Source organism: Cupressus sempervirens, chromosome 9 (assembly GCF_028749045.1).
Source record: "Cupressus sempervirens isolate cs-2001-9-10 chromosome 9, ASM2874904v1, whole genome shotgun sequence".
In the NCBI taxonomy this organism is placed as follows: Eukaryota; Viridiplantae; Streptophyta; class Pinopsida; order Cupressales; family Cupressaceae; genus Cupressus; species Cupressus sempervirens.
In genome coordinates, this window is record NC_143126.1 from 448441180 (window position 1) to 448468876 (window position 27697).

Sequence of the window (27697 nt, forward strand, 5' to 3'; positions counted from 1 at the left end):
TAAATTCTGGTTGTACACTTCTTTATTGCTAATTTATAGTTTTCTTATATTCTGAAAGTTCCATGTTCAGATTGTTGTAATGTCCCTTGGCTGGCAAGCTTGGGATATCAAAATAATCTTCTCAAAAACTTCAATATCAAAGACTAAGAATTATACTATCAACAAGTTTGGGTACAGGTAACATACTCATTGCAAATATCAACTCTCTTCATAGTGTCCGTTAGGTCTTTCATAAACTCCAATCCTCCGGATCAATATTTACACTATTACTAATTTGAGTGTTTGTGTGAAATTGGGATAGTTTCATGGTTATGAAATATCACCAAGACTATTCACCCTGTTAGATATGTATTAGTGCACTGATATAGATGCCCTGAGTGTACTAATGTATGCTTTCCCTTTATGGTATTTATATTTCTTGTTCACTTCTCTTCCAGGTGGATCATTTCTGATCTTTGATAAGACTCTTCTTACTGTAATTGCAACCTTATTAATGATCACGACTTTAGTCTTACAAGATCATGACACTATTAATTTTCAACTTTCATCACCTTCCTTTGCCGACGGTAAGTCTTAGTATTAAACAAGAAATATCTACTTACCTTCATGCCAATATGGATAGGGCTTATATTTATTTCTCTATTTATAGGGGTCTTCATTACCAACGTCAGCGCTTCCAACGTGGATGTAATGGAGCCCACCACTCTTTGTATCCGCTTGGGCTGATGACCTTTCATGTGCATCCAAAGTCAAAGATGGAAGTCTTTTAATATTCAGTTCTCTCCTACTTTAAAAAAATACAATACGTAAAGAACACTCTTCTCATTGTCTTTGTCCATCACTGCTCTCTACTTGGCTTCCTGTTCTAACTCAATTGCACGTGGTTTTTGTATGCAACTTTACTGATCATTGTATGCGGACTTCTTGTATATTTCTCCTTCCTAATGCTTTATGGGACGACATTTCATTTAGGCTTTGAGTGGTTGATGGTGAATTCACTTACTTTTACCAGTTTTGAGTAATCAATTTCTTTCTTTGTAGCAGCCAATTTAGCAATTTCTCTAGCTCGACATGATTGAGCCATGTTGCCCAAGGTGTCGTCATCTGCATGTGTATAGGCTTTTCCTGCCTTTTTATCGTTTACATCATCGAAGAGGCAAGGATTGTGTCATTCCAATGAAGAAGTCATTGTGGAAACTTTTTGTCCTTGAGGCTTTTATTTTCATTTTGATACTTATATTTTGGCCAATGAACTATTTGCCACGTCTTCCACCAATGAGCTTTTCTTCCTTCATTGGTATATTTTTTGAAATATTCTCTTGACATTGCTTATTGAAGGACCTACTACCATTGGACTTCGGGACTCTCTGTTCCTCCAATAACACTTGTTCTTCCGATGAAACTCATTGGTGGAGCCTTTGCCAACCATACCACCTTTTTATAATATATCATCATGGTGAATTTTACTTATGTCTTATGCACGGGCCTCTCTAGTTTATTCACCTTTCTCACTAATGTAACTCATGACATTTTTCTTGACATAATTTTACTGTTGTAACATACATTATTGAAGAGTTTGATTTTCTTTCATTGTTCAATTGTTTGTTCTTTCGATGAAGTCCATCGCAATATCTTACGATAAAACCCCTCTTTGATATTCTTCTTCTTGTATTGATACAACATACAAAGTGTTCCTCTAGAGTATATCGGTTCCGAGATACAAAGCGTTCCACAAAGACTATTGATCAAAAGCTCAAATACGCATCAGGACTGTCGAGACTTACATTATTTTTGCGTAATACTTTAAATTTAATATCTATGGTGGAAGTCTGTTCTCAACAATGTAGAATCTCTGCTTGTATTATGAACCTCACAGACTGGTATGGAACTTGGCTCTGATACCATGTTAAAATTAGAGGATTGCTGCAAATGAAATAATACTGCTTGTGATTTCGGTATATGGTTTTCAAGTGCAGCGACCTCTTGCATTTATACATGGTTTAAGATAAGAAGAGACATAAAGGGACATGTCTATTCATTAATTTAATATTTAAGATTAATAATTAGACAGTAGTTATCATAAGATTACTTACATACATGCATACATACATATAGACACACGCATGCACATTAATTGTCTAATGATTATTAATCATAATAATCAGTCATACCAATGTATCTTGTGGTAAATCAATCCAATTGAAGCTACAACATTAACAATAGGTTCACCTAAAGTGGCCATTTTATTAACCGTGTCCTTGACTCTTACACAAAATCCTCTCTCCTTCATTTTCAAATTCTCATGTTCTTTTTTAAGGTTTGTAGCTTCACAATCTTAATCTGATTATTGCCATATCAAGCATCTTTTAGAGTCTTTTAGGTCTCCTTTGCTATCTGTGCATCAACAATTCTAGGAAACAAGCTTTTTTCAAGAGCCATCTGAATGTGGAATAGAGCTATTGCATTTTTCTTTTCAGCTTCCTTTTAAATTCTTCTTTCATTACTTTGAAGATCATCCCAATTCTTGGGCTCCTCATACCCTGATTCAACAATTTCCCAATAGTCTTTTCCTATAAAAAAGGTTTTCATTTTGATTGACTAATATTGATAATCAGCTCCATTAAATTCTGGAATGAAAAAATTGTTTGCGATGATGATGCCGTCATAAAACATTCAGCTCTGATATCAAATGGAGAAATGTAACAACAACAAAGAAGAAAAAAATAGCAAATTAAATGCTACAGCAATGATAACAGAGGATGCTCTGTTTTTTCCAATTAAAAAATCTGCTATCAGAGTATTTTAGTAACAGCGGATGCAATTGAAACAATACAAAATGAAAAGAACATCTCCCTTTTATGAGTCTACATCCAGCGTAGACTTCTTCATATTCAAAGAGAACTACAGATCTCATTCCTAAGTTAACTTATAAAACTCTACCAAAAACTACTACACAGCATGCTTTATTTTGAAAACTAGCAATGGATTATGCATGTGAAAACATGTGGTTATTCCTGAATGCAATTAATTAGAACTAGTTGAATGCACAGCTGAAAACTATAGATGAGAATATGTATATCTCCCCTAAGACATATATGCTAAAATATGCATGATTAAATAAAGAAAATTAATTGTCACTGAAAATGTTAACAGCAGTAACACGGTCTTCTTGATTTCATAACAGCATCATCAATCTTAATAATGCTTTGATGGAGCATTTTCTTCAATATCACCTTCTACATAACTTTCCTGCGTGCCACATAACTTTCCTGCGTGCCACATAAGCAAAGTATTAAAAGAACAGCTAAATTAAAGAACCTACCTTTGAGCTTTTGTTAATTTGATCAGAACACACTGTTACCAATGCTATCGATGAAACCTCAAGTACTTTGCCTTGTCAGAAACTTCAGATGCACTAGTTACAACAATATGAATTAACTGGGCCACAAGAAATCTGACAAATATCACTATATAAATGTATTGGAACATGAATACTGCCGGAGGTCTTCACATTCAACCACAGTAAATAAATTCAAAGTTCCAAAACCCAAGAGTGAACACAGTCTTATGATAATGTTCAAATACCAGAAAAAAGCATTTGAGTCCTTCGATAAATAATTTTGAAATTCCTGTTATTCTCTGATTGGTTGATCATTATCAATTTTCATTGATAAGCCAACTGAAGAACTTGCCTGTTTTTTGCAAGCTCCATCAAAGTAAAATCTTGCACTGAGGAAAATGGTTTTCTAGGCACATGTAATCATCAATTCTCAAAATCATAGGTTCTCCACTCCCGAGAACAATTAAATAATATTAATTTTTGCAATTAAAAAGTAAATTAAATTAAATTTTCTAAAGTTATGTCATTATTTAATGCACTTTTAATTTTTCTTATGGTAATATGAAATTATTGATGTTAATTCCTTTTTAGACTTTAGAAATGAAATACAATTCATTTTCACCTATCAAAATTGGGATATTACAAGTCCTCTCGCCCAAGAGATTGCTTGTCCCCTAGCAATCCATCACCATGGTCCCATATTAGTCTTGGAGGTCGGCATGAATTTCCTTCCAGAAACACTTTACTGCCAGAAACTTGCAACTGCTATTGGTTTATATTTCCTGGAAAATAGTGAACTAGTCATTTGTATCAAACAGTTAAACTCACTAAAATGTTACTTATCTTTCTTCACAAGCTGCTATGCTACTCCGTTTTCCACTTGGACTATGAAATTTGTAGAGAATGTTTCCATCCTTTTAGCAGTCACTGCCTTCTGGGGTTCATCGTTCCATGCTCTCAACACTACCTTCCTACCGTCAGTAGTGAATTCCAACTCTTTGGTTTGGAAGTCCTGACTATATCCAATGAGATTGCAACAATGGAATTCCCACTATGAAATCTGTCCCATCAAGTCCAATCACAAAGAAACATTGGTGAGTGTGGAACCATCCAACTGGATGCTCAGTTGCAAAATTATCTGAGTGCAACGCGTTTTGAGTCCATTTGCCATCTTGATTTTGAACCCTAAAATTCCCTCAATTTGTATTCCTTGCCTCACTACCAAATCTTCATTGATGACATTATAAGTCATCGCACTATCGGCCAGACATATTATCAATTGTCTCATCAACACTCCTCTCGCTTGGAAAGGTTTATGTGTGGAACCCCTCATAAGAAAGCAATTGTACCATGAACCTCCTCATGCTTACCTTCTGAGCTAGTATTTGTTACCTCATCTTCCATGTGAGATGTGACCTTGATGTATAAGTTTTTCCTTTCCCATGACACCTGTGATCCAGTTTCCATGGTTCCTGACAAATAGAGCACAACTTTTTCTTCCTCAAATCACTTCTTGATTCGAAATCCAATTTAGGAGGTTTAGGCTTAGGTGAGTTGGGCACTCTTGTATTCAGTTTGTCATCTTGCTTCTCATCTTTGGGTGATATTCTTTTGGACTGATTTCTGCCTATAAAGTTGAAGGTTCCTTGGCTCTTGCCTGTTTGATTGCATCTTGTAGTGAAGATGGATTAAAAGCTTTAACCCACATTTTCAAAGAGTTGGACAATGCCCAATGATAAATGCATTTGCAAGAAAATGTAGAATGGCGTAAATGTAATTTATGTCATGATGTGCCTTCCTGGACATAGTTTTTGAGAGAACAATTAGGTTTCCTTAGTATAAGTTTGTTATAAAACTAGGATCTTCCTTTTACCATCATAGGAGCACAATGGAAAGAGAACAACTTATGTACTTATTAATGTTGGAAGTTATTTTATGAATGCATGTTTTTGTTCACTGTGGGATTATTCCACTTTCAAATCTATGAAGCACATAATTAAAAGCTTTTTGATATTTTGATGTTTTTTTCCTTCCCTTCAGGTAGTGTTAGTTGAGAAGAAGGATATAACAGCAACTCTGTTGAATGATATTGATGAAAGCCAACTGCCTGAAATATATGGAGGTGAATTGCCCCTAGTACCAATTCAGGAAGCAGTTTTACCAAATTCGCCTCCAAACTGAAGAATACATGTGTAAAGGCTTAGCAGTATGTGGTGTTAAGAATGTTCTTAACTTTTCACTTTGTACCAGAGATGCCAATGATGGCTATTATCTAAGTTCTAATCCCATAATAAGAAGTTTTCAGTTGTACGATAGATGTCAACTGATTCATTTTACATCCTCCTGTATCTGTATCTGAGCATCTCCCTCATATCAGTCGTTGATGTCAGGCAAAAAAATATTACATATCATCATGCATCCAAGATATTTTTTGTAAGGCGTTACCTTGAGACGGGACAATCTTTAGGGTGTATAATCTAGCAATTCTCTCTCCTAAAATGGAATAGCCAAAGACAAAAAATGGTGGAAGGGAAGAAATTATTATGTAAAGCATTGATTACATCCTAACATTTGACTGGAAATTATTTAAAACATGGAACGGAAATATTTGTATCCATTGTTTCTGGATAATTAAATTCTATCCAATATTGGTATTTAAATTATTCACTGGTAGTTAATGAGGTATTCTTGTGTGCCCTGTACTGGTTCTTAGTGTATGCAAAAGTGATTGTATTTTAGTATTTAGAAGCTAGCTTAAGATTGCTTTTCTGTTTGATGTTCAGAACCATATATTATTGTAATAGCTTTTGTGCATGGACCATTTGTTTGGCATGTACAAATGTTAACATCATCATGGTGATGTTTTAAACAATATACTTGTATCGATGACATTTTCCTATTCGTGAACTCTTAGTTAAAGGCTTCTGTTTTGCTATCTGCAAACCTTGAGAGGATTAGGTATTTTATTCCAATGTATATTGGAAAAGATTTAAAACGATATATGTCAAGCCTTCGCTTAAAATATCATATGGGATCTAGTAAGTTACTATGTGGTGTCACAGTGGAAGCCACATATTTATGCAGCCCATGATTCAAATTAATTTTTAAACCACCAATTGTCATTTCTTTTACAGGCAGAGTGGTTCAAAATGCCATATTAAAATCTAGAAGTCCAATAAATCACATTTTTTGGAGAATTCTTGGTGTATAATGGCCTTAACCATTCTTATTGTTCTTAATGCCACAGTCATAGTATGACATTCGAATTAGATTATGATGGAAATGGCAAAGCTTCCATTGGGAGTCTCTTCATAAAGCCTTTGTAATTAACAAATGAGTTTGATCCATCTGATCCTATTTAGAAGCTGTTATGATGATTTAGTGAAGGTTTATTTGAGTGTTAAGTTGGTAAGGCATTTGGAAAGAATTGATGGGACCATATATTGTTGTTTAGTTTTGATAGGTTTAATTTGACCTTCACTTGGTTTCAAGAATCTTTTCATATTCTCTACTTAACAGTGCCAACCACATGAAGGTGGAAGCTCATTTGACCTCTACCTCTATAATCAGTTTGATCCATCTGATCCTATTTAGAAGCTGTTATGATGATTTAGTGAAGGTTTATTTGAGTGTTAAGTTGGTAAGGCATTTGGAAAGAATTGATGGGACCATATATTGTTGTTTAGTTTTGATAGGTTTAATTTGACCTTCACTTGGTTTCAAGAATCTTTTCATATTCTCTACTTAACAGTGCCAACCACATGAAGGTGGAAGCTCATTTGACCTCTCCCTCTATAATCACTCTAAATTCTCCATTAACAATTAAGTAAATATTTCATTCCTTCATTTTAGAAGTATATCATTGGATCATTATAATCACAGAACATTCATTAACACAACATACAATTAATTACTATGCATAAACATTCATCAATAATTCATGAGCACATCAATCATTATATTCACATAATATTAATTAACACAAGATATAACTCATTAATACATATAAACATTCATCGATAATTCATGAACACATCAATCATTATAATTACATAACAATATTCAATAACATGACATACAATTTATTAATAAGCAACATTCATAAAAAAACATCAACACATTCATCATCAAACGAGGTTTTTAACATTCACTTTTTTTGTTGAAGATAAAGGTTGATAGGCACATCGTGACTATCTTCGACATTCTCTTGTGGCTCTTGTGGTTTTGATCTTATGACATGAAGCTTCCTCTACTTTTTTTGAGGACAAGGTTGATGTGCCCCTGCAATAAGAAATAAATGGGTTTAATTTTAAACATTTAAAAAAATAGTATAAGTATTTAATCAATCTAAAGAACATAACAGGGATTATTTTTTACTTGACAGTGCCACATCATCTACTATCATATTTTGTTCATCCCCAACCTTAACATGCTCAACACTAACATCATGCTCTGCATACTCAAAAATTATCACATAAAGGTTACACCAGTTGCAATTTAAGATGTTAAATTTTATTAATAATTAATTTTTAATAGAAATTGAATATGTACCTATATCATTGTGATGCACAACAAGGCCTTCGTCATGTGTAGGATCTATGCTTTCATCATCATGAGTAAGATTTGTGCTAGGGGTAGAAGGTTGCAGTGAAATGTCATGCACGCATTGTTATCATTGTTCAAAATTAACATAAAATAGATTATTTTTCATGATGTTCTCAATTTTTATTATTATTCATTAGGCTTGTTTACTTGTGTGTGAACCGGTGCACTGGAATCTTCTACATCTCTTTGACCATTGGAATTTGTACAATGACGGGCAACCACTGCTTTATAGCTTTGCTTGAAGCCAATTTGTTTATCCTCTTCTATGAGTGCTAGATTAAATTGAATGCTTTGCATTTTTTGCATAATATCGTCAATATTAAATGTATTTCTTATTTGTAATTTTATATAAAAAATTGATATGAAATTTCATCTACTGCTACTTACAAGGCGTGAGTGAATTTTCATATATCCACCAAAACTAAGATAGTGTTGACCAACCTTCTCTTTTCTAGCTTGTGCAGCCTTTGATGTGTCATGAAGTATTTATATGTAAACTTTGAAATATGTTAGATTATATAAATATAAAGATCACTAATTTGTGCATAATTATATTAATACTACCACATACCTATTTTTGTTGGGTGGTGGGTTAATTCCTTTATCTCTTAGTCTTTTCTCTTTGGCATCTTCAATGATTTCATTCCACTCCATCTCTGGAACCATAGAAGGATGCTCGTACTTTGGGTTGAGCTTTAGAGCCCTTCTATATTGGTCTCTCATGGTCTTTAGATGTTTGTAAGATTTTTTAAAAATTTGGTCTCTGTTCAAAATATTTTGACCAAAGAGATCCTCCATAGTTTTTATGAGTTGATCTTTTAATTTAGGGCCTTGCTCATTCCACCTTTTAACAAAAAACAACATTGTTAGATAAAAAATTTAGTTCAAGCTATGTACCTTGAATATATTATAACAAATCGACAAACGAAAAAATGTAGCAACCAATTATATCAAGTTACGTACCTTTTACATAATGTGGATCCAAATATCTTCAATATTAAATGTAAAAAGTTTCATAAAAAGACCATTTCTTCCAAATCATCATGAGATCATTAGTCAAAAATGAGTTATGAATAAGTAAACTGCAATACACTCTAAATAATCACAATTTTAAAGTACTTAGAAGCTTAGGCAATTTTAAGGGAATCATATCTTTCTTGGCCATCAACAATGATGCCTCCAACGATCCAATATCTAAGTAACATGAGCTGCTCCAAGAAAGTCTGGTAAATTATCACCAGTACTGGTATCTGTTTTATCATCGTGAGGTGTACTTGTCCTTGCACAAAGTTAATCAATGTCATACTATACTCAAATCAACAAGAAAGTACAAATCAAATCATATTTAAAACATAACAAAATGTAGCAAAACAAGGATTTACCAACTCTAGTTGTAGTAGGTGTGGATGTTTGCATGCTCCTTGTTGCCGATCTTGCAGTTGGCAATCTCAGAGTGTTAGTCAGCCTCATGGAAGGAGGCATATGCACATCATCAACACTTGAAAAATAATTACACACACACACACACACACACACACACACACACACACACACACACACACACACACACACACACACACACACAATGTATTGTTTTTAAAAAAATGGATTGCAAAAGCATGACAACAATAATATAAAATTGTCAATAATAATCATGAAGAAAATAATGTCCCTTCTGATGATTGAAAATTGAAATCACATACTTGTAAGAGCTACACTAGTACCCTCGTTAGGTGGAACAACTCGGTAAGGTCTCAAAAATTGCTATAACAAAACATACATATTGTGGTTCATGATCCAAAAATTAGTATAAAACATAAAGTCTTATTGAACTATTGTCCTAGCAAAAGATTCATTGTTTCTTACTTCTAGATAGCATGCTCTATGACAGTTCATTTCTTGTGGCCTCTTTCTCTTCTGTTGGATTTGGATCCATCTCAAGCCCAAGAATGTATAGATTGATGCTCTTGAGGCTCTTTTTACACATGTTTATAGGGTTACTAGTATATGCGATGTCATCATCGCATAATACTGTGGCCTCCATATTAGAAAGTATTTTCTCTTGTGTAATACGTTCTTTTCCCTTCACCTAAGCATCACATTATGACAAAAACATCAGTAAAACAATCAAAACAAGTCCAAAACCTTAACAAAAATAACATAATAATATGACATTTTGTAAAATTACAATTGCACAAATTTTTATACAAAAGGTTTACCTACAGTGGAGAAGGGGTGGGAGCAACATCCCTGCCTTTGTCATCTGATGGATTTGCCTTGTCGCCCTATGACAAAGAATATATATAAAAACATTAGCATAATGGTAAAAATAGTCAACTTAGCAAAAAATCTTATTAATAAAATGGTATATTGTATATTGGAGTTCTAATTGGAAGTAATTAGTTTAAATATTACATATATAATATTTACAAGTCCCATGATAATAACTTTCTTTGTATCTATGCGCTTCAAATTGTAATCTATTAGCAACTCTTCCCCTAAACTTATTGATTTTAGCGCACATACAAAAACATGATTTCCCTCACATGCCTCGAAAATGCAATTAGGTTGCTTATTAGTTGACCCAAGACCTGTATTATTGATAAAACTTACAATGTTCCTTGTTACTTTTGGCCTTCCATCAATGCACACAAGTCTTTTACTTTGATTGTTTTATTTCCATTGTAGATAATTTGCTGATAGTGCATACCTATGCATTCTTTTTTTATATTGAACTATCTGCATCCAATTATTGTAATTGTAACAAGGTTATGCATACTCCATCAATTCAACAACTTTGTTATAAATGACCTTTATGCCATCCATGGAAAATGAGCTCAAACCATGTGATGATGATAGAGCTATGTGATATATTCTCTTTTTAACACAAAAATCAGTGTTAATTGGAGGTAATTCCTTGGGTACCCATTCTTTCTCAAGATGTGTGTACCTCAAGGGAACCTTGATGTCGCCCCTTGTCTTATCATCATAAAAACATGACCCTCGTTGAAAAAGGAAAAATTTCATGCGCTTATTACATTTTCTTCTTATCTTTTGACCTCTAGTTTGTCTCTTTTCTGTAGACCTACTACATGTCTCACTATCCTCTTCTATTCCTGCATTTCCCTCACTCGAGGAAGACACATCTGATAGATGCCTATTTGGTGGTACTTGTACCCCGTCAAATGAGAGATATAGTTGAAGGAGAGATAGTTTTCTATAAAATGAGGCTAATATTGATGAAGTTTGCCTAAAGTTAATTTTGAAGGTAAAGAGAAAGCAAGCATGTAATAAACTTATACCTCCCGATCCATGTCGCTGTGTACGATCCTCGTCAAAGGGGTATAATTTCTTGCATATGAACATCATTTGTCTTAAGTTAGTTACAAATTATATGATACTTATGCTACAAATTACATAGTACATCACATGAACAATATGCATACATCATAATCATTGTATACTTTATAATTCCTTACCTCTACAAAAACCATATTGTAAGTAATCGACACCAAGAACTAAGCATTGTAACAAATATTTCAATCTAATCAACACCTAATACATTTCCATTGATCATGTCATTGATCATCTTCTTCATCCATCTCATCATCATGAACATCATCATTATCACCATCATCATCCAAATCGTTAGAATGACCATCATCATCATCATCATGATCGTCACTATGACCATCATCGTCATCGTTGTTGTCATCATGATCGTCACGATTGTCACTATGACCATCATCATCATCATCACCACCAACATCATCATTTGCACCACCACCACCACCACCACCACCATCTCCTTCTTCATCTTTTCTATCATCATCATCTACTTCGTTTTCCACTTCTTCGGTATCTTCTTCTTCAATCACATTATAGTTTACTGGTCTTCCTGTTGGGCCATGTCTAACGAAAAATGACCAACCCAGTTTATGTGGAACACCAAAGTAAAAAACTTGCTTACATTGGCTTGGAAGAACATATGGCTCATTTTCAACTGGCTTAAATGACCTTGTATTAATTATTGTAAATCCATTATCATATTCAATAACAAGTTTATCAAGAACATTTTGATTAAGTCGTAGCCTGTACCATTTGACAATGAATATAACTAGTTTGAAGGAATTAAAGTTACACTCAATTATTTCATCCAAAACGCTATACTATCTGTTTTTAGAGTGTTGAGGATGCATGTCGTTTCTAGATGAAATATTGGTGACCTCGAAGACTTTAGTTATCCCAGAATTACAAGTTCTCTTTGTGTCGTCCACTTTTTTTATGCAAAATGTACGGCCATTGTGGTACATAGCTTTGTGGTGCTTGAACTATTATTTGTCAAACATGTCAAAATTATGTATCCATCCGCAAGTTGATATTAAACAAATGGGTCATGTTAGATTAACTTATACGTACCTTTCCACCTCTTAAACCATTTTTTAGATCAATTACCATTGACATAACATTGGGATCTCCATTATGATAAACTTCTTTAACCAATTGAGCAACACCTTCCCATGTTAATCAATGGCCATTTTGGTAAGATTGTTCAATCCATACCATCATCCAATCAAGATTGTTTGCAATAGACAAATGAAGTGCATCTCACTCACGAGCAACTATATAAAATAAATAGACTAGTTAGAAAAAACTAATATCGATGATGGATAATAATTAATTAACTACAATAACAACTTATAATTACCTCACTTTCCTCAATCTACCTTTCCCCATAAAGTACTCCCCTTTGAATGTGTTATTGGAGTTGGGACCTCAAACACAATTTACATAGATCTTTGACGCAAACTTAGGAAGATATTCACTAATGTACACCATGGTTTGGTAGACCATATACCCCTCAACCACGGAACCCTTAGGACATGCTCTCCGTTGAACCAAACCCTTCACTCTTAACCATCCACATTGACGTAGTTGGTATAGGTTCACACAGTTCAATCACCTCAACTAAATGTATTAGGTAGTGTTCTTGTGCATTAAAAAAAGTTGAAGGTAGACACTTTTGCATCTCACACAAAAGCTGAGGATTTTTCTCTTCAAATGCTTTATATATTTTTCATCAATTTTTTTAGATGACAACCACCTAGAAGATATTCATCATGCAAAAACATATTAATGATACTCTACAAAAAATTATAGAAAAAGAAGAGCAAGACGTAAAAATAATATCTATATAACAAATCTAACAAATAATACTTCTAACCTCATGTATTTTTCAAAATCATATATAATGTGTTTGATACTCATGTTGTCAAATTTGTGTGGGAGAGATAGAGGTAGAACGTACTATAGTAATGATGCAGGGGCATCCAAGGGTCAATGTTATTGACTCAGATGTGGGTTTTGGTTGAGATTACTTTCGAAGGATATAACTTTTGACTCGGATGTGGGTCTTGGCTGAAATTTTACAGGCAGTTGTGTGAGGAGTTATTTGGATTGTCAATGGAGCTCAGTTTGATTGGTGACTATTTTGACATTTTTTCGGGAGCCTAAAATATTATCTTGACCTCCAAATTCGGGTTTTGTGTTTTTTCCTGTTTGTTTAGAAAGTTGTTTTTGTAATAAATCTAAAATCATATTTTTGATTTCGTTGATTAGTTGGCAATTCGTCTTGCCTTAGTTGGGGGCTTTTCTTGAAAAAAATAGGATTCGTAGGATGTGTTTTAAAAATGACTAAAAATAGAAAAATCTATTTTTTTCGAAAATCTACCAAATATGGTAATTTTGGGAATTGTAATAAGTAGGTGTTTTATTTCATTGTAGAGGCAGAGTAGAGTTACAAAAGTTTAAATGAAGAATTATGACATTCTGAAACATCTGTGTTGTGTCAATTTCTGATTTATTCTTTGACGAGATTGGGTTACATCAAATAATAATAAAATGATCTTTTCAATATATTATTAAATAAAACAATAAAAAATACATGATGTTTTACAAATTTATTGTAAATAGAGAAAAACACGACTTACCTTGACGAAGGTATGCTAATCATGCGTTCTCAACCTTGACCCAAAATAACCTTTCTTTGATATGAGACTGCTTAAGTTATAGAAAATCTCGTGGATAATTTAGTTTTTTTATGACTTCGAATATGACATTAGTTTGCTGCTATGTTAACAACCAAGGAATGACACTCGTATTAATCTAGTTTCCATTGCTATTTGATTGAAGGAAAAACTTTAATGCATGATTGGATTCATCAATGTCATTATAAATTTTGACCAATTTTTCTTTGTCACGCCTTGCATCCAATATTTTTCATAGTGTCTTTGTTACATTATTTTCAATATGCATAGCATCAAACAAATGCATGATTGAGAGGTGCTCGTAGTACGACAACCTACTAAATTGTCTAGGATAGCTTTTAAGTCCTTTTGAAAGTTGCTCATCAATTCCTTGACGACCTTCACAAAAAACAATTACATCATTCATAAACAAAAGACAATATCCAAATTTTAATTTCATACAAAAACCTGCATCAGATGGAATGCCATTACTTCGACAATTCATTCTATTGTATTCCAACTTCCACATGTGAGGTGTCATTCTTCGTGGCTTTGATGTCTCTTCTTTCTCATTGAAATGATGTTTTTCTATAATTTGATACTTATGATTTATGTGAAGAAAGTGTCTATGCTCATCGAGCATCTGCTTTCCTAAACTTTTTGAATGACGAGATTTCATCTTTGGACCACAAATTGGACATGTAAATTTTCATTTTGTCTAAAGACCTACAAGATCATGTATAATTGGATGACATGTGTACTAGAAGATTCATATTTACAATTATCACACACAACTTAAACATATAGAAAAATGAGTTAGTACTATTACATACCAAAAATATGTGTTAACAGTTTTACATACCACAAAATGTGTTAGTCTAGGGGCATCATGTATTGTCCATACAAGACTTGCATGGAATTGAAATTGTCTTTCACCAATCAGTCTAGAGATGTCATACATAGTGACCCCATTCCACAACTGCAACAACTCATCAATCAAGAGTTCAATATATACATTCATATCTTTCACTTGGTACTTACCTAGTTGAATAAACATAAACAAAACATAATTATTATAACCATTTTGATATTGTATTTATAAATTAATTTAGATGACTATTAAATGGAAAAATACCTAGTACAATCATTGCCAAAATTATGTGCTCCCTCTTTACGGACATCCAAGGAGGATTGCTATTGTTAATAAAAAAAAAGAGGCCAGACCGAGTAAACAAATCTCATCTCTCCAAATGGATTGACACCATCTATTGCCAATGAAAGCTTCAGATTATGAAGTTCTTTTTAAAATATTGGCCACCTATCTTCTATGTCCTTAAATGAAGAACTATCTGTAGACATTCACATAATGCCATCTTAACTTCTATTGTGTGCATGGTAACCCACAAATTGTGCCAAGCTAGTACACTTGAATAATTGTTATAGACGTTGAATAATGAGAATGTACCAAAGAACCTTGTGAGACACCTTTTTGATTATTTGATCTCATTGATATCTACTAATGTGACAATTAGGGCATTGTGTTGCAAATCCATGTTGTTTATGATATATAATATGATCATTGGGACATGCGTATATTGTTTGATACTCCATTCTAATATCTTTCATAATGGCCAATAGTTCTTGGTAAAAGTGAGGTAGAATGTTTGATGGTGGTAACAAACCTATCAACCTATTGAAATTTTTTTTTAACATAAAAAAAATTAATGATACACTAAAATAGACGATGAAAAAAATGACACTATACCTTAGCATACATGAGATTGCTACATTGGATATATCATTCATAACCTTGAAATTTACTAGCAATAATACATGGGAGAGAAGTGTTGTTTGGGAGCCTTGGTATAGGGGCTCGTATGCCTTTTCAATTATAGGTATATCAAGGTTCTCTTCATCATTATCATTAGATGTGCGACTATCATCATCTTCATCATCTTCATCAGTTGCACTAGCAACATCTTCTTCAATCTTGTTCTTTGACACATTATCAACTGCACCAATACCAACATCTTCAATTGTGTTCTTTGTCTCAGGATTATCTTCTTCCATGGGAGCATTACCTTCTTCTTTGATATTCACACCATTTTCCACTAGTTTGATATCCACATTCACCAAAGGACAAAAATCCTTTTCCCCTTCAATGTGATCATGTTGTTTACAATGTCTCTAAGTTATTGTGATTAGAATTCTTCGATTCTATAAGTCCTTTCATTTTTTGCAAGGACAATAACATTTTCCATCACCCTTTCTTTTGAATTGAGACCACAATCTAACAATTGTCACCTTATTTTGTTCTAGGTTCATATTGTTAGGTGTGGACTTTCTTCACAGGCAAATATTCGGGATATAAAATTATGTCAATTATAAACATACAAGCATTACTAGTATCTTGTATATAATTGATAATAATAAAATAATTATATATTTCTATCTCTTCAGTAAGGGTGGCATCTAAACAAATCAAATGAATTATGCAATATAAATATATATAATAATAAGAAAAACTAGTGCCTGAAAAGCTACGATAATTCATACATTCCCATTATATATCAATAAAATTACATGATCACTTTTGAGCACTGGGAAGAACCAACAAGAATCTATGTTTATGGTGAATCATACATTCCCCATGCTGTTGAGCTGCCCAAAAGAGTTACAGAAATCACATGAAGTTTTCATGAATGCAGTGAAAGATCCATTTGAATTAGTTTGAAGTGAGAGAGAATAAAAGGAAAGGAGAAAGGGAGGATTAATGTCTCCCCAGACAGCTATGCTTGTATCCCAAAGCTTAAATTGCAAGTCCACAATTTTGCTTTATATACCCTTTTTATTGTTTTAATTCTAGCAAGCACCATTCTTCAACATAATCTGTATTTGATTCATTGATTAAACCCTATCTAAAGTTTACCTAGATTCTCTTTGCCTTGGATTTTCTCTGTTTTTAAATCGGGCCCATGTTGTGCCTTTTCATATTTTCAATGCATATTATATACAAGTCATGAGATGTGTAGGTGAAAGGAAGTAGAATTAGAATTCATGGCTGCCAATGTGGATATTCATTTTGATCATATGAGCAATACTACTTCTTCTTGCTCTTTACTGACATTGAATTTTGGCCCTAGGTTTGTTAGTGATGTGAGTTCTGTTAGTTTTAGTTGCCCTTCTGGGTGGTCTTTCAATGTGGCAGGATATAGTAGTGCTAGAAGCAACATAAGCTATGAAATCAATTCTATATCTGATTACAACCCCTGATAACATCTTAAAGGTTTTAGAATCCACAATAAGAGAAAATTTTGAGCAATGAGGAGATATAAATGAATACACATGATCAAATATTTTGGCCCTTATAACTTGATTGAAGGATTACAATGTCTCACAAATAACAACAATGCTTCTTGTTTAGAGCTCAATGTGGTTATTGTTATATTTGTAAGTGGTGAAACCACTTCTGTGCTTCCCTTTAATTTGATTTATTCACTCATTTAACTTTTTATTATTTGAATGATAAATCAGAGTTTGATTCAAAATATTAGCACATAAATTCTAATACAATTGAAACATTGATGCAAAAGTTTTCTCCTTTTCTAGCCCTTTACCATCCTAATTATGGAGTCTGATTTTAGATATTGGTAAAAACAAATTATTCTGGCCTCTAGATCCCTATTATCGGACGGAGTCTGATTTAAAAAATCAGCATAAAATCTTTCTTCTTCTTTGCTTCTCTGTTATTCTAATAATAACACGTGATTTGAAATGTCATTGCAAAGACTTTCTTCTCCCTTAACTCTATGTTATTCTTATGATATCATGTGATTAAAAATGATAATGTTATAACTTTCTTCATTGCTAGCTCTCTATTAGTTTAATGACATAATTGTAATTTGAAATGTTGATTCAAAAACTTTCTTCTATTCTAATTCTGTATTATCTTGATAATAGAATCTAAGATAATGAATTACAAATGATTTCATTTTCTCTTGTTTATATTGTCAATGGTATGAAAGTTATTCCTCCCTGTTTATACATAGTTTTTTAGAAATGAATGTTGTATTTGATGTAGAAAAATTTGAGACTATGATATGGGGGCAATAATAATGTGGGGATCTTGAGCAAAGACCAGTTTTGCATATAATTTAGAAACGTCATCTTCTCTCCTTTCAATTGTACTGAAGGCCAATCTTAGAGGAATTTATGTGGCTTCACTAATGCAAGATCGATCATTTTCTCTTGGACACAGACACGTCCAACTTGGTATAATGTCTAGTTTTAATACTACATGGTTGATGAGAGTCTGTCGTGAGCTTGACAATATAGCCTTCACAATTGATGGTGCGATATGTGAAGTTGAACATTGATTGTTAGGGTGTTTTACAATCAATCTTGTGATATATGGAGGCAAACATTGATTGTAATGATGTTTTGATGTAAATTCTTAGCAATGAGAAGTGACTTCTATCTTTCTCTTTATTAGCAAACATTAGACTACATGGTAGGATACAATTACTAAATTCTACTAACAGACTAATTATTTACTGTCAAAAAAATGTTATCTATTAAAATAAATTTCATTAGTCTTGACCAAAAATATATCATATAGAACTCATTATCAAACTGCATATCATAATTCAAAGTAACATTGAAATTAATTGTATTTGGTGCTTGAAAAGCTACGATATTTATTATGTTCTGGACCAGGTATTATGTCCTTGAAGTTCAAATATATTGTTTTTCTTATAATTTTTTTCTAAGCATGGTTAGGGCTTAAGGTGAATGAATGAAATTCCTTTTTCAGCATTTGATGCTAATGATTCACTAGATTAGGTTGCTTTTAGTGGGAAGATACTTACCTAGTCTAGGAATGCTTCCACCATTTTACCAGATTAGTTGTAACCTCCCCATTCTAATGAGTCAATAGTATGAAAGATCTAGCTAAAGCCCTAGTTTTTGGAGCGCAAGTATTTATTCCTACAATGTTACTATGGGATGTGTTTAAAATATTTCCTAAGGGTTGTGGATTTTGATTTTCACCATGGAGTTTGAGGATTAGGAAAATTCCCAATATAATTTACATTGGCTAGATACAAAGTGGGGGAGCAAGTTTGGTGCGAGAACTACCCACATACCTTCAATTTTAAGGGGAATGGTTGAATCAAGGGGGATTTGAGGGGGTTGGGGATTCCTCCTCTATGCTTTAACCTTTGTGCAACGTTCCTTATGTGGCATCCTCGGGGGATTGTGTTCTTTGTGATGGAGATGATGAAGAATCGAGTGCCTTGTAGTTTTGAATATTCATTTTTTCCTGCCTTTTTAAGATTATTCTGTACCATAGCTGATTGTCTAAGATCCATATAGAAGGAGGTCTAGGGGAGAATATGGTGATCTCCATCAACCATATGTAGTTGAAGGAGAAAGTGATTAGGCTGGAGGGATGGGATACGACACAAATGGTCTCAAGGAAAATTTAAGAGACAATGATCAGTTGTAATGTCCACAAATCATTCAAACACAAGAATACTCAAGCAAAATTTATTAACACAATAAAACAAAACTTACCTTCAACAAAGCTGACCAAAGGTGGCTCCCCTTCAACCCTCTTGCGCTGTCACAATTTGTCACGTCAAAATAAATGAAGTTTCACTTTTTTCTTCTTCTTTATATCCTGACAACATAGAAATTTTGACGAAAGTACTTAAGTGTCATCAAAATTTTGACAATAAAATTAAGTCTCATCAAACTTTCGACAAACATTTCAAGTATGGTCAAAATTTCAATATTTTCAAGATAATATAAAAAAAGTGAATTTGACAAGCCAAATTGGCCTTTCATCAAAAATTTAGGTTGAAAATGGGACCCAAATGTACTAGTGATAGAATGAGAGATTCAAATGAAGATGCAAATGCAAAGATAAGTAGAATGAAGATGAAAGACTAATACAGGAATGAAATGCAAGATTAAGCTATCATGGCGATACAAGAGTAAGGAAAGTAAACTAAGCTAACAAGGTGAAGATTATTATCCCCCATTTAAGGTAGATGCACTATTCTACATGCAATAAAAAGGAAATGCTAATCTAGTATGCAAGAGTGAAAGTGAGTGCTCAAGAAATCAAAATGGCCACATAACATTAGCCTAGACTCTAGAGATACGAGAGAGTGAGGAGAGAGCCTCCTTTTAAAGAGATTTAGATGGAAAAGATTAAGAGGCAAAAGCAATGGTTGAGATTTGGTCTTTAGTTTATCCATGCACTCAAGATTCTCAAGAGGAAAAATGGAAGGATGGGATTAAGAGGCAAAAGATGAGTGGTGGAGATAAAATAGTCAAAAGATATTCCACTAACCTTGGAAAGTTTACATTTAAGGTGTAGACAAAATTTCTTTTTCTTTTTCTTTTTAAATTAGAAAATATATTTTTCATGTGCACACAACAGAAAGACGATTTTTATTTAATTAAAAGGGAGCATGTTCTTCTAATCTATTAAAACTTAGGATAAGGTGGTTGAACTATAAGATTGAATCAAATAAATGATTAATTGATGATTTGATCAAGGATTATAGGTTAAATAATCATGCAAATTTGGATTAAGCGCATCATGGGGTCTAGCGTAGAGGTACTAAAAAGGGGGCGTATAGTTTCCTATACCAAAATTGGGTGATTACATTTTCCCCTCTTTGATTCAATGTGTGAGTGATCTAAGATAACACATTGAGTCAATGAATGCTGATATCATGATAACTAATAAGATATCTAACTCTGAATCTGATTGAATGAAGTGCAACAAGATAGACAATCCTAAATGCACAGTGAAGCAATAAAATTGAACATTTGGACAAGGTTGATAAGACAATACCATAACTAATGTGATGCAATGAGAATAGATATGTCTAAAGATAAATTAAATTGATCAAGCATCTTCCCTAAGTAGAAAAAGGATTTACAAATGTTGAATTAGTATGGAGTGATGAAGCTGAGATGCCCCTAACAAAGATAGCATATCATAATCAATTTATAATGTTTAAAGATCAATGATATATTTTTCCTACCCCTTCGAGATGAAAATTGAAATGATGTAGAGGAGATGTTGAAAGGAAATAGATTCGATCAAATTAAGCAAAGATAAGGTTCGTGATGACAAATAAGTGATTCAGAAAGCATAGGACCAAGTTTGACCACAAAGCGTGAAAATGTGCCCTAGTTTGACCAGAAAGGTATACCTTTGAAATTAGGTCATATATATATATATATATATATATATATATATATATATATATATATATATAGCTTGCCTTGAAATATGTGAAAGTTTTTCCTTGAAAAGGTAAGTCGACTCTACATAGAAGACATAAATTTTAAATTATGATTTTGAAAATCAAGATGAATCCAAAATTTGATTTCAGTCCCAAAAATAATCTAGGACATTGAAATTAGGTTAGGTGCAATTTTTGAGGAAATTCGAGATAGTAAAAAATAGGTCAAAATGCTATATAAGGGGTCCAAAAAGATGTGATGATATGATTAACCCCTTTGATATTAGGATATGAGAGAAATGACGATGGGTGAAATACTAAGAGATGATGAAGCCATGTTCAAGAAGAGAGGAAGATATACGAGGATAAACATAGTTGACTGACAAAGACTCTCTTCTCACTCAAATGCAAAATGGAAGACCTAATATGAAATGCAAAGTGTGATTTGCAAGGGTCGTTAAGTAGATCCTTGTTATTATCATCAAGCCTTATTAATAAACATCACAAGATCATACCACTATCACTAGTGCAAACAAAACTATGAAGATATGAATATGATCTATATCAGATAGGGTGTAGGAACCTAACATAAACATCAAAGACATAGAGGTCAAGATGACTCACTATCAGATTCCTACTTACTATAGCAAGATTATTCTCATATCGAGACATAGATGTTGATATGGTCGTAAGCACAATCTTGTGGAACAAACACGATGTAATAGTCAAGGATATAGGTCCAAATCACCTAAGTGTCCAAATGAATTAGGTCAAGGTATATGTGGCATTCCAATCAAGAGGAGACACTTACCATATACACTTGATGCACTAGAGTACATAGGATCATCAAAACTCACTCGCATACAGAAGACAAAGAAAATATGCCCCATGCCTCTAGTCCTCTATGTGACTGACATCCCAGAGAGACTAAGGATGGACCATCAACAAAAATCATCAATAATAAGAAATACAAAGAAAATCATCATGCATTTTAGTTTAAGCATGATGTGAAAAAGAAAAAGAATTGATGACTCTTTAGGACTTATGCTTGCAAGTGAAATATCACAAATCCTACATTGCTAACAAGGTGTTGGTTCAAGGTGGACTATTTGATAAGTATTGATAAGAACTTGATGTCAAGGTGTAAAGTGTTGAGGAACATTATTGAGGTGATGAAACACTTGCATGTCACAGAGCCACCATGATTTAATAACACCATTTCATCAAGAAAAGGAAAAACAAGATACACGACAATGTAATCAGCCAAACAATAGAGTTGTCTTAAAGCTCAATAATGAACCATGTTCCTTTCATTAGTAATATGCCAGCTATTGATGACAAGGATGAAATAACACAATTGCACATATATATCATTCATATGCATATGCCAGCTACACATATACATCTACATACACTTTGCGATTCATTTTTTAATCAAATTGGAACTATCTTTCAACCACATATAATAATACAAAAATATTTGATAATAATCTATGGTCAAATTAAATGTCTTTAATGTTTAATGGGTTGGCAAATACACAGCTCCTGATACCTTGAAGAATTGAAACATATGAACTAATGTTTGTCTTTCATTGGGACCTACCAGGTGTGTACCCAATACCAAAGAATATTGTTCCAAATTATTTTACTTCTATTGTTTCAATAAACACATGCAAACAAAACATCATGTTTTGTCTTTTAGTCATGAATGAAGAACCATCTCTAGATAAGAATTATTTTATACTAATTACCTATTATTTGACATACAAACCATTCTTGTAAGGAAATAATTATATTTGCACTAAAGACATACAAAAAGGCCCAATAAATTATTTGTTTAAATTTTATGTGATAAATTTTTCCCCACCATGATAATACATATGAGATAAAAATGAAAGATAGGATGAATATGAAGACACTTTGTTCAACATACTAGATGAAGGAAACAAAAGATAGGTTGTAGGGTATCATAATACAAACAATCTCTTGTATCTCCCTCTCCCTCCTCTCTCCTCCTTTTCTCTTCCCCCTCTCCCTCCTGTCCCCTCCCTTTCAATTTCCCTACTCTCTCTTCCCCTCCCTTCCCCTTCCCCTCTTTCTCCATTTCCCCATCTTGCTCCCCCTCTTTACCCCCTCCTCTCTCTTCCCTCTCTCCCCAACTCCCTCCCCCTCTCTACCCCTTATCCCTCCCTTCCATGTACCCCTTTCCCCCCTCCAAATCCCCCTCTCCCCCTCTCTCTCTCCTCCCCTCTCTACCAACTTCTCCCTCCAGTCCTCCCTCCATCTCCCTGCCCCATCTCTATCTTCCCCATTTCTCTCTCCCGTCTCTCTCCCCCTTCTCTTACCTCTTCTCCCCCCTTCTCTCTATCTTCCCCTCTCTTTTCCCCCCCCCCTCCCTCTCTCCCACAATGTTTATCTCCCCCTCACCCTTCCCTCCCTTCTCTCTCTTCTCCCCTCACTCTCTCCCCCTTCTCTCTCACTCTCACTCTCACTCTCACTCTCTCCCCTTCTCCACCATCTCTACCTCTCCCCCCTCTCCATTTTCTCCCCTCTCTCTCTCGGTCTCCCTCTCTCCCCTCTCGGGCCTCATTTTCTCCCCCTCTCTCTTTCCCTCTAACTCCCTCCTTTCCCGATTCTCCCTCTCCCTCTTTTCTCCCCTATCTCTCCCCATTTTTATCTCCCTCTCTCTCTTCCCCTTTTCTCCCCCTCCTCTCCTAATCACCCCTCTCTCTTCACACCCCCTCTCTCTCCCCCCATATCTCCCTCTCCCTCCATTCTTTCATCTCCCCTTCCCCCCTTCTCCCCACATCTCTCCCTCTCCTACTCTCCCCCTTGTCTTCCCCATCTTCCCCCCCTCTACCTCCCTTCTCCCTCCCCCTCTCTCCCTCCTCTTTCTCTCTTCCTATATATTCCTCTCCTTCTCCCTCTCCCTCTTCTCTCCCTTTCCATCTCTCCTTCTTCCCCCACTCCTCCTTCTCCCCCTCCCTCTCTCTCTTTCTCTCTCAATCACACTCGCTCTCTTCCCCTCCCCTGCCATCTCTCCCCCCTTCTCACTTTTCCCCCTTCTCCCTCTCCCTCTCTATCTCTTATCTCTCCCCCCCTCTCTCTTCCCCTCTCCCCCTTTATCCCTCCTCTTTCTCTCTTCCTATATATTCCTCTCCTTCTCCCTCTCCCCCTTCTCTCCCTTTCCATCTCTCCTTCTTCTCCCACTCCTCTTCCTTTCCATCTCTCCTTCTTCTCCCACTCCTCTCTTCTCGTTCCCCCCCTTCCCTCCCTCTCTCTCTCTTTCTCTCTCAATCACACTCGCTCTCTTCCCCTCCCCCTCCATCTCTCCCCCATTCTCCCTCTCCCTCTCTGCCTCTTATCTCTCCCCCCCTCTCTCTTTCCCTCTAACTCCCTCCCTCTCCCATTCTCTCTCTCCCCCTTTCCTCTCCCATCTCTCCCCATTTGTATCCCCCCTCTCTCTTCCCCTTCCCCCCCTTCTCTTTCAATGCCCCCTCTCTCTTTGCCTCCCCCCTCTCTCCCCACTTCTATCTTCTCCCACTTCTCCCCACATCTCTCCCTCTCCTACTCTCCCCCCTTCTCTCCCCCTTCTCCCCCCTCCTTTCTTAATCATCCCCTCTCTCTTCCCCTCCCCCTATCTAGCCCCCTTCTCCCTCCCCCTCTCTCCCTCCTCTTTCTCTCTTCCTATATATTCATCTCCTTCTCCTTCTCCCTCGTCTCTCGATCTCCATCTCTCCTTCTCCCACTCCCCTTTTCTCATTCTCTCCTCCCTCTCTCTCTTTATCTCTCAATCACACCCGCTCTCTTCCCCTCCCCCTCCATCTCCTCCCCCTTCTCTCTTTCCCCCTTCCTCCTTCTCCCTCTCTGCCTCTTATCTCTCTCCGCTATCTATCACTTTGTCTCCCCTTATTAGCCCCTCTCCTCACCCTTTTCAACCCCTCTCTTCCCCTCCCCCTGTCTCCTTCTCCCTCTCTCCCCCATCTATCCTTCTCCCTCTCCCTCTCTCCTCCTCCTCCCCCATCTCCCTCTCTCCCCCTCTCCTCCTTTCTCTTTCCCCTCTCTCTTCATCTATCCCCACTCTCTCCCCCATCTCCCTCTTTCCCTCTCTCCCCCTCTCCTCCTTTCTCTTTCCCCTCTCTCTTCATCTATCCCCCTTCTCCTCCATGTGTCCCCCTCTCCCTCCTCTCTCGCTCCTTCCTTCCCCTTCCTTTATCTTCCCCTCCCTCTTCCTCTCCCTCTTTCTTTATTTCCACATCCCACATCCCACTCCCTACCTCCATCCCCATTCTTCCTCTCCTCCCTCTCTTGCCCTTCCATCACTCCTATCTTCTCTCTCCCTTTCTCTCTTCCCTTCTCCCCCTCTCTCTCTCTCTCTCTCTCCCTCTCCCCCTCTCTCCCTCCTTGTTCATGTCTGCCTCGCTCACTTCCTCTCCTCTCCCAATCACCCCCTCTCTTCCCTTACTCCTTTTCTCCTTCTCTCCCTCCCTCCGCTCTTCACTCCCCCTCTACCTTTTCTAAACCTTTCCCCCCCTGCCCTGCCTTTACTCCTTTTCTTCTTCTCTCCCTCCCTCCCCTCTTGACTCCCCCTCTACCTTTTCTAAACCTGCCCGCCCCCTTCCCCATCCCTCATTTTTTTGACCTCTACATCTCCCCCATTGTTGCTCCCCCTTTTCCTCTCCCTTTCTCCCCCCTTCCTCCTTTCTACCCCATTTTCTCACCCACCCCTTCTCACCCCATCTCTCCCCCTATCCCACCCACATCTCTCCCTCCGCCCTGCCCCCCACCCCCCCCTCGCCCCCACATCTCTCCCTCCCTCCCTCCCTCCATCACTTCCTTTATCCTCCTCCTTATCTTCCCCCTTCTTTCCTTTTCATCTCCAATATTCACTCCCCTATCTCTCCCTCCCTCCCTTTCTCCCATTCCCTCTCTCTCGACTCTCCCTCTCCCTCTCCCCCTTCTCAATCTCTCTCCCCCCTTCTTCCCCCATCCCTCCCCATCTACCCCATTCTCTCTCTTGGCCCTCCCCCTCTTTCTCTCTCTTCTCCCTTTCCCTCTCTTCCTCTCTCTTTCTCCCCTCTTCTCCCTCTATCTCTCCCTTTATCCTCCTCCCCTTCTTCTCCCTTCTCTATACTTCTCATAATTTATCACCATTTGTAAAGAAAAGCATCTCAAAGCTAGAAAAACACAAAACAAACAAACAAAATATACCAAACAAAACCATTATCAAATGGATTCACAAGAGATTTCAGTCATTGTGACTAAAGCATGCCTAAAAATCACCAATCTAAAAGCCAAACTAGAAACTTCTTAACGAAAACTTAAATATTAACTTTCCAAAGAAGCAAGGATCAAGCTAATTCTACACAAGAAATGAGAAATCCATAAAACAAATCAACAATAAAAGGAAATTATTTCTAAATAGAAATCTTGTTTAACTTCAATGCTTCGTTATGCCACAATGTAATTAAAATCCCCCAACTAATGAAAAACAATCAAAGCTCATGAACTCAATAATAACAAACAATATACTAAACGATAGGAAACACCTAGTACGTTGAGTTTAGACATCAGTTTAGTGGTGATGGGAAAATGCATCTGATCCCAAGAATTTTACTCAATAGAAATGCAAATGCAGCAACAGTGAGCATGCTCTGTGAAGAGTAGTTTCATATTGGCCTACATTTTTAATATGAATTAATAAGAACATTTAATTTCAAACCAATAAACACAAAGAAGGCAATGTCAACGCCAACATAATATAGTCATAATTTTTCTGTAGCAATTAAATGACATAGTGTTTTAGCATTTTAAATTTGACAACTCTCAAATTCTGGGAAACTACTATTTCGTTTATTTAATTATCGAAATCAATTACAAATAACGTTGAAATTCTTCAATTGTGTTTACGTTGTTAGATTTCAGGGTTTTTGCTTTCAGGGTTTAAAAATGAAGAACATTGATGTAAATCTTGTAAACCCTAGTTAAATTCTAAAATTGATTCTAAAATATATTTTCTGTTCTACGATTCAAATCATGCTTGCAGAACAGAGAAAACGTTAGTATTAGAAGCTGTGCGAAAATACCCAAGCAAAATTGAAATTGAATCACCTTTTATACAACAGTTTGGAAATCATAAAAATATACCATTAACAACACCAATTTCAATCGTAAACAATATAAAATTTAATGAATTCAGTAAATTGGAATGCATTCAAACCCTGTTTATGAAATGTAATGATCATGAAGAACATAAACAGACGAAAAAGTGCTCAACTTACAATATTCTCTTCTCTGCATAATTCTCCAGACGGAAAAATCACCATCGGGGAGGATGATGAAAGTCGAAAAGAAAACTATTTGAGCAGAGAATTTATTTGTTTTCAAAAAGATTAAGAAAATAAAATGGAAAGAAACAATCTATGGCTGCCTGTCAAATATATTCCCTTATGTAGAAGTGA

General features: G+C 35.5%; 1 protein-coding gene and 1 long non-coding RNA gene across 3 annotated transcripts in view; one reads left to right on the forward strand and one right to left on the reverse strand.

Annotated features, from left to right (window-relative positions):
* The window catches only part of LOC149539236 (uncharacterized), a 97379-nt gene extending 78920 nt beyond the window's left edge, over positions 1 to 18459 (forward strand). The window contains exon 6 of one of the 2 annotated variants that reach the window (XM_089800569.1): positions 18053 to 18459. In XM_089800569.1, coding sequence (XP_089656695.1) covers positions 18053 to 18070 — 18 coding nt within the window. In that variant the 3' untranslated portion in view covers positions 18071 to 18459. Of the gene's footprint in view, positions 1 to 5380; positions 6004 to 18052 lie in introns of those variants that run through there. The other variant, XM_089800568.1, reaches the window with a different exon arrangement.
* LOC149539239 (uncharacterized) lies at positions 2751 to 27697 on the reverse strand. Its single transcript, XR_016356201.1, has 10 exons — positions 27518 to 27697; positions 19546 to 19651; positions 10165 to 10230; positions 9812 to 10034; positions 9328 to 9377; positions 8909 to 9224; positions 7892 to 8789; positions 7718 to 7792; positions 7492 to 7621; positions 2751 to 3269 (listed from the first exon to the last, which is right to left on the reverse strand). It is a non-coding gene; the product is annotated as an uncharacterized LOC149539239 (long non-coding RNA).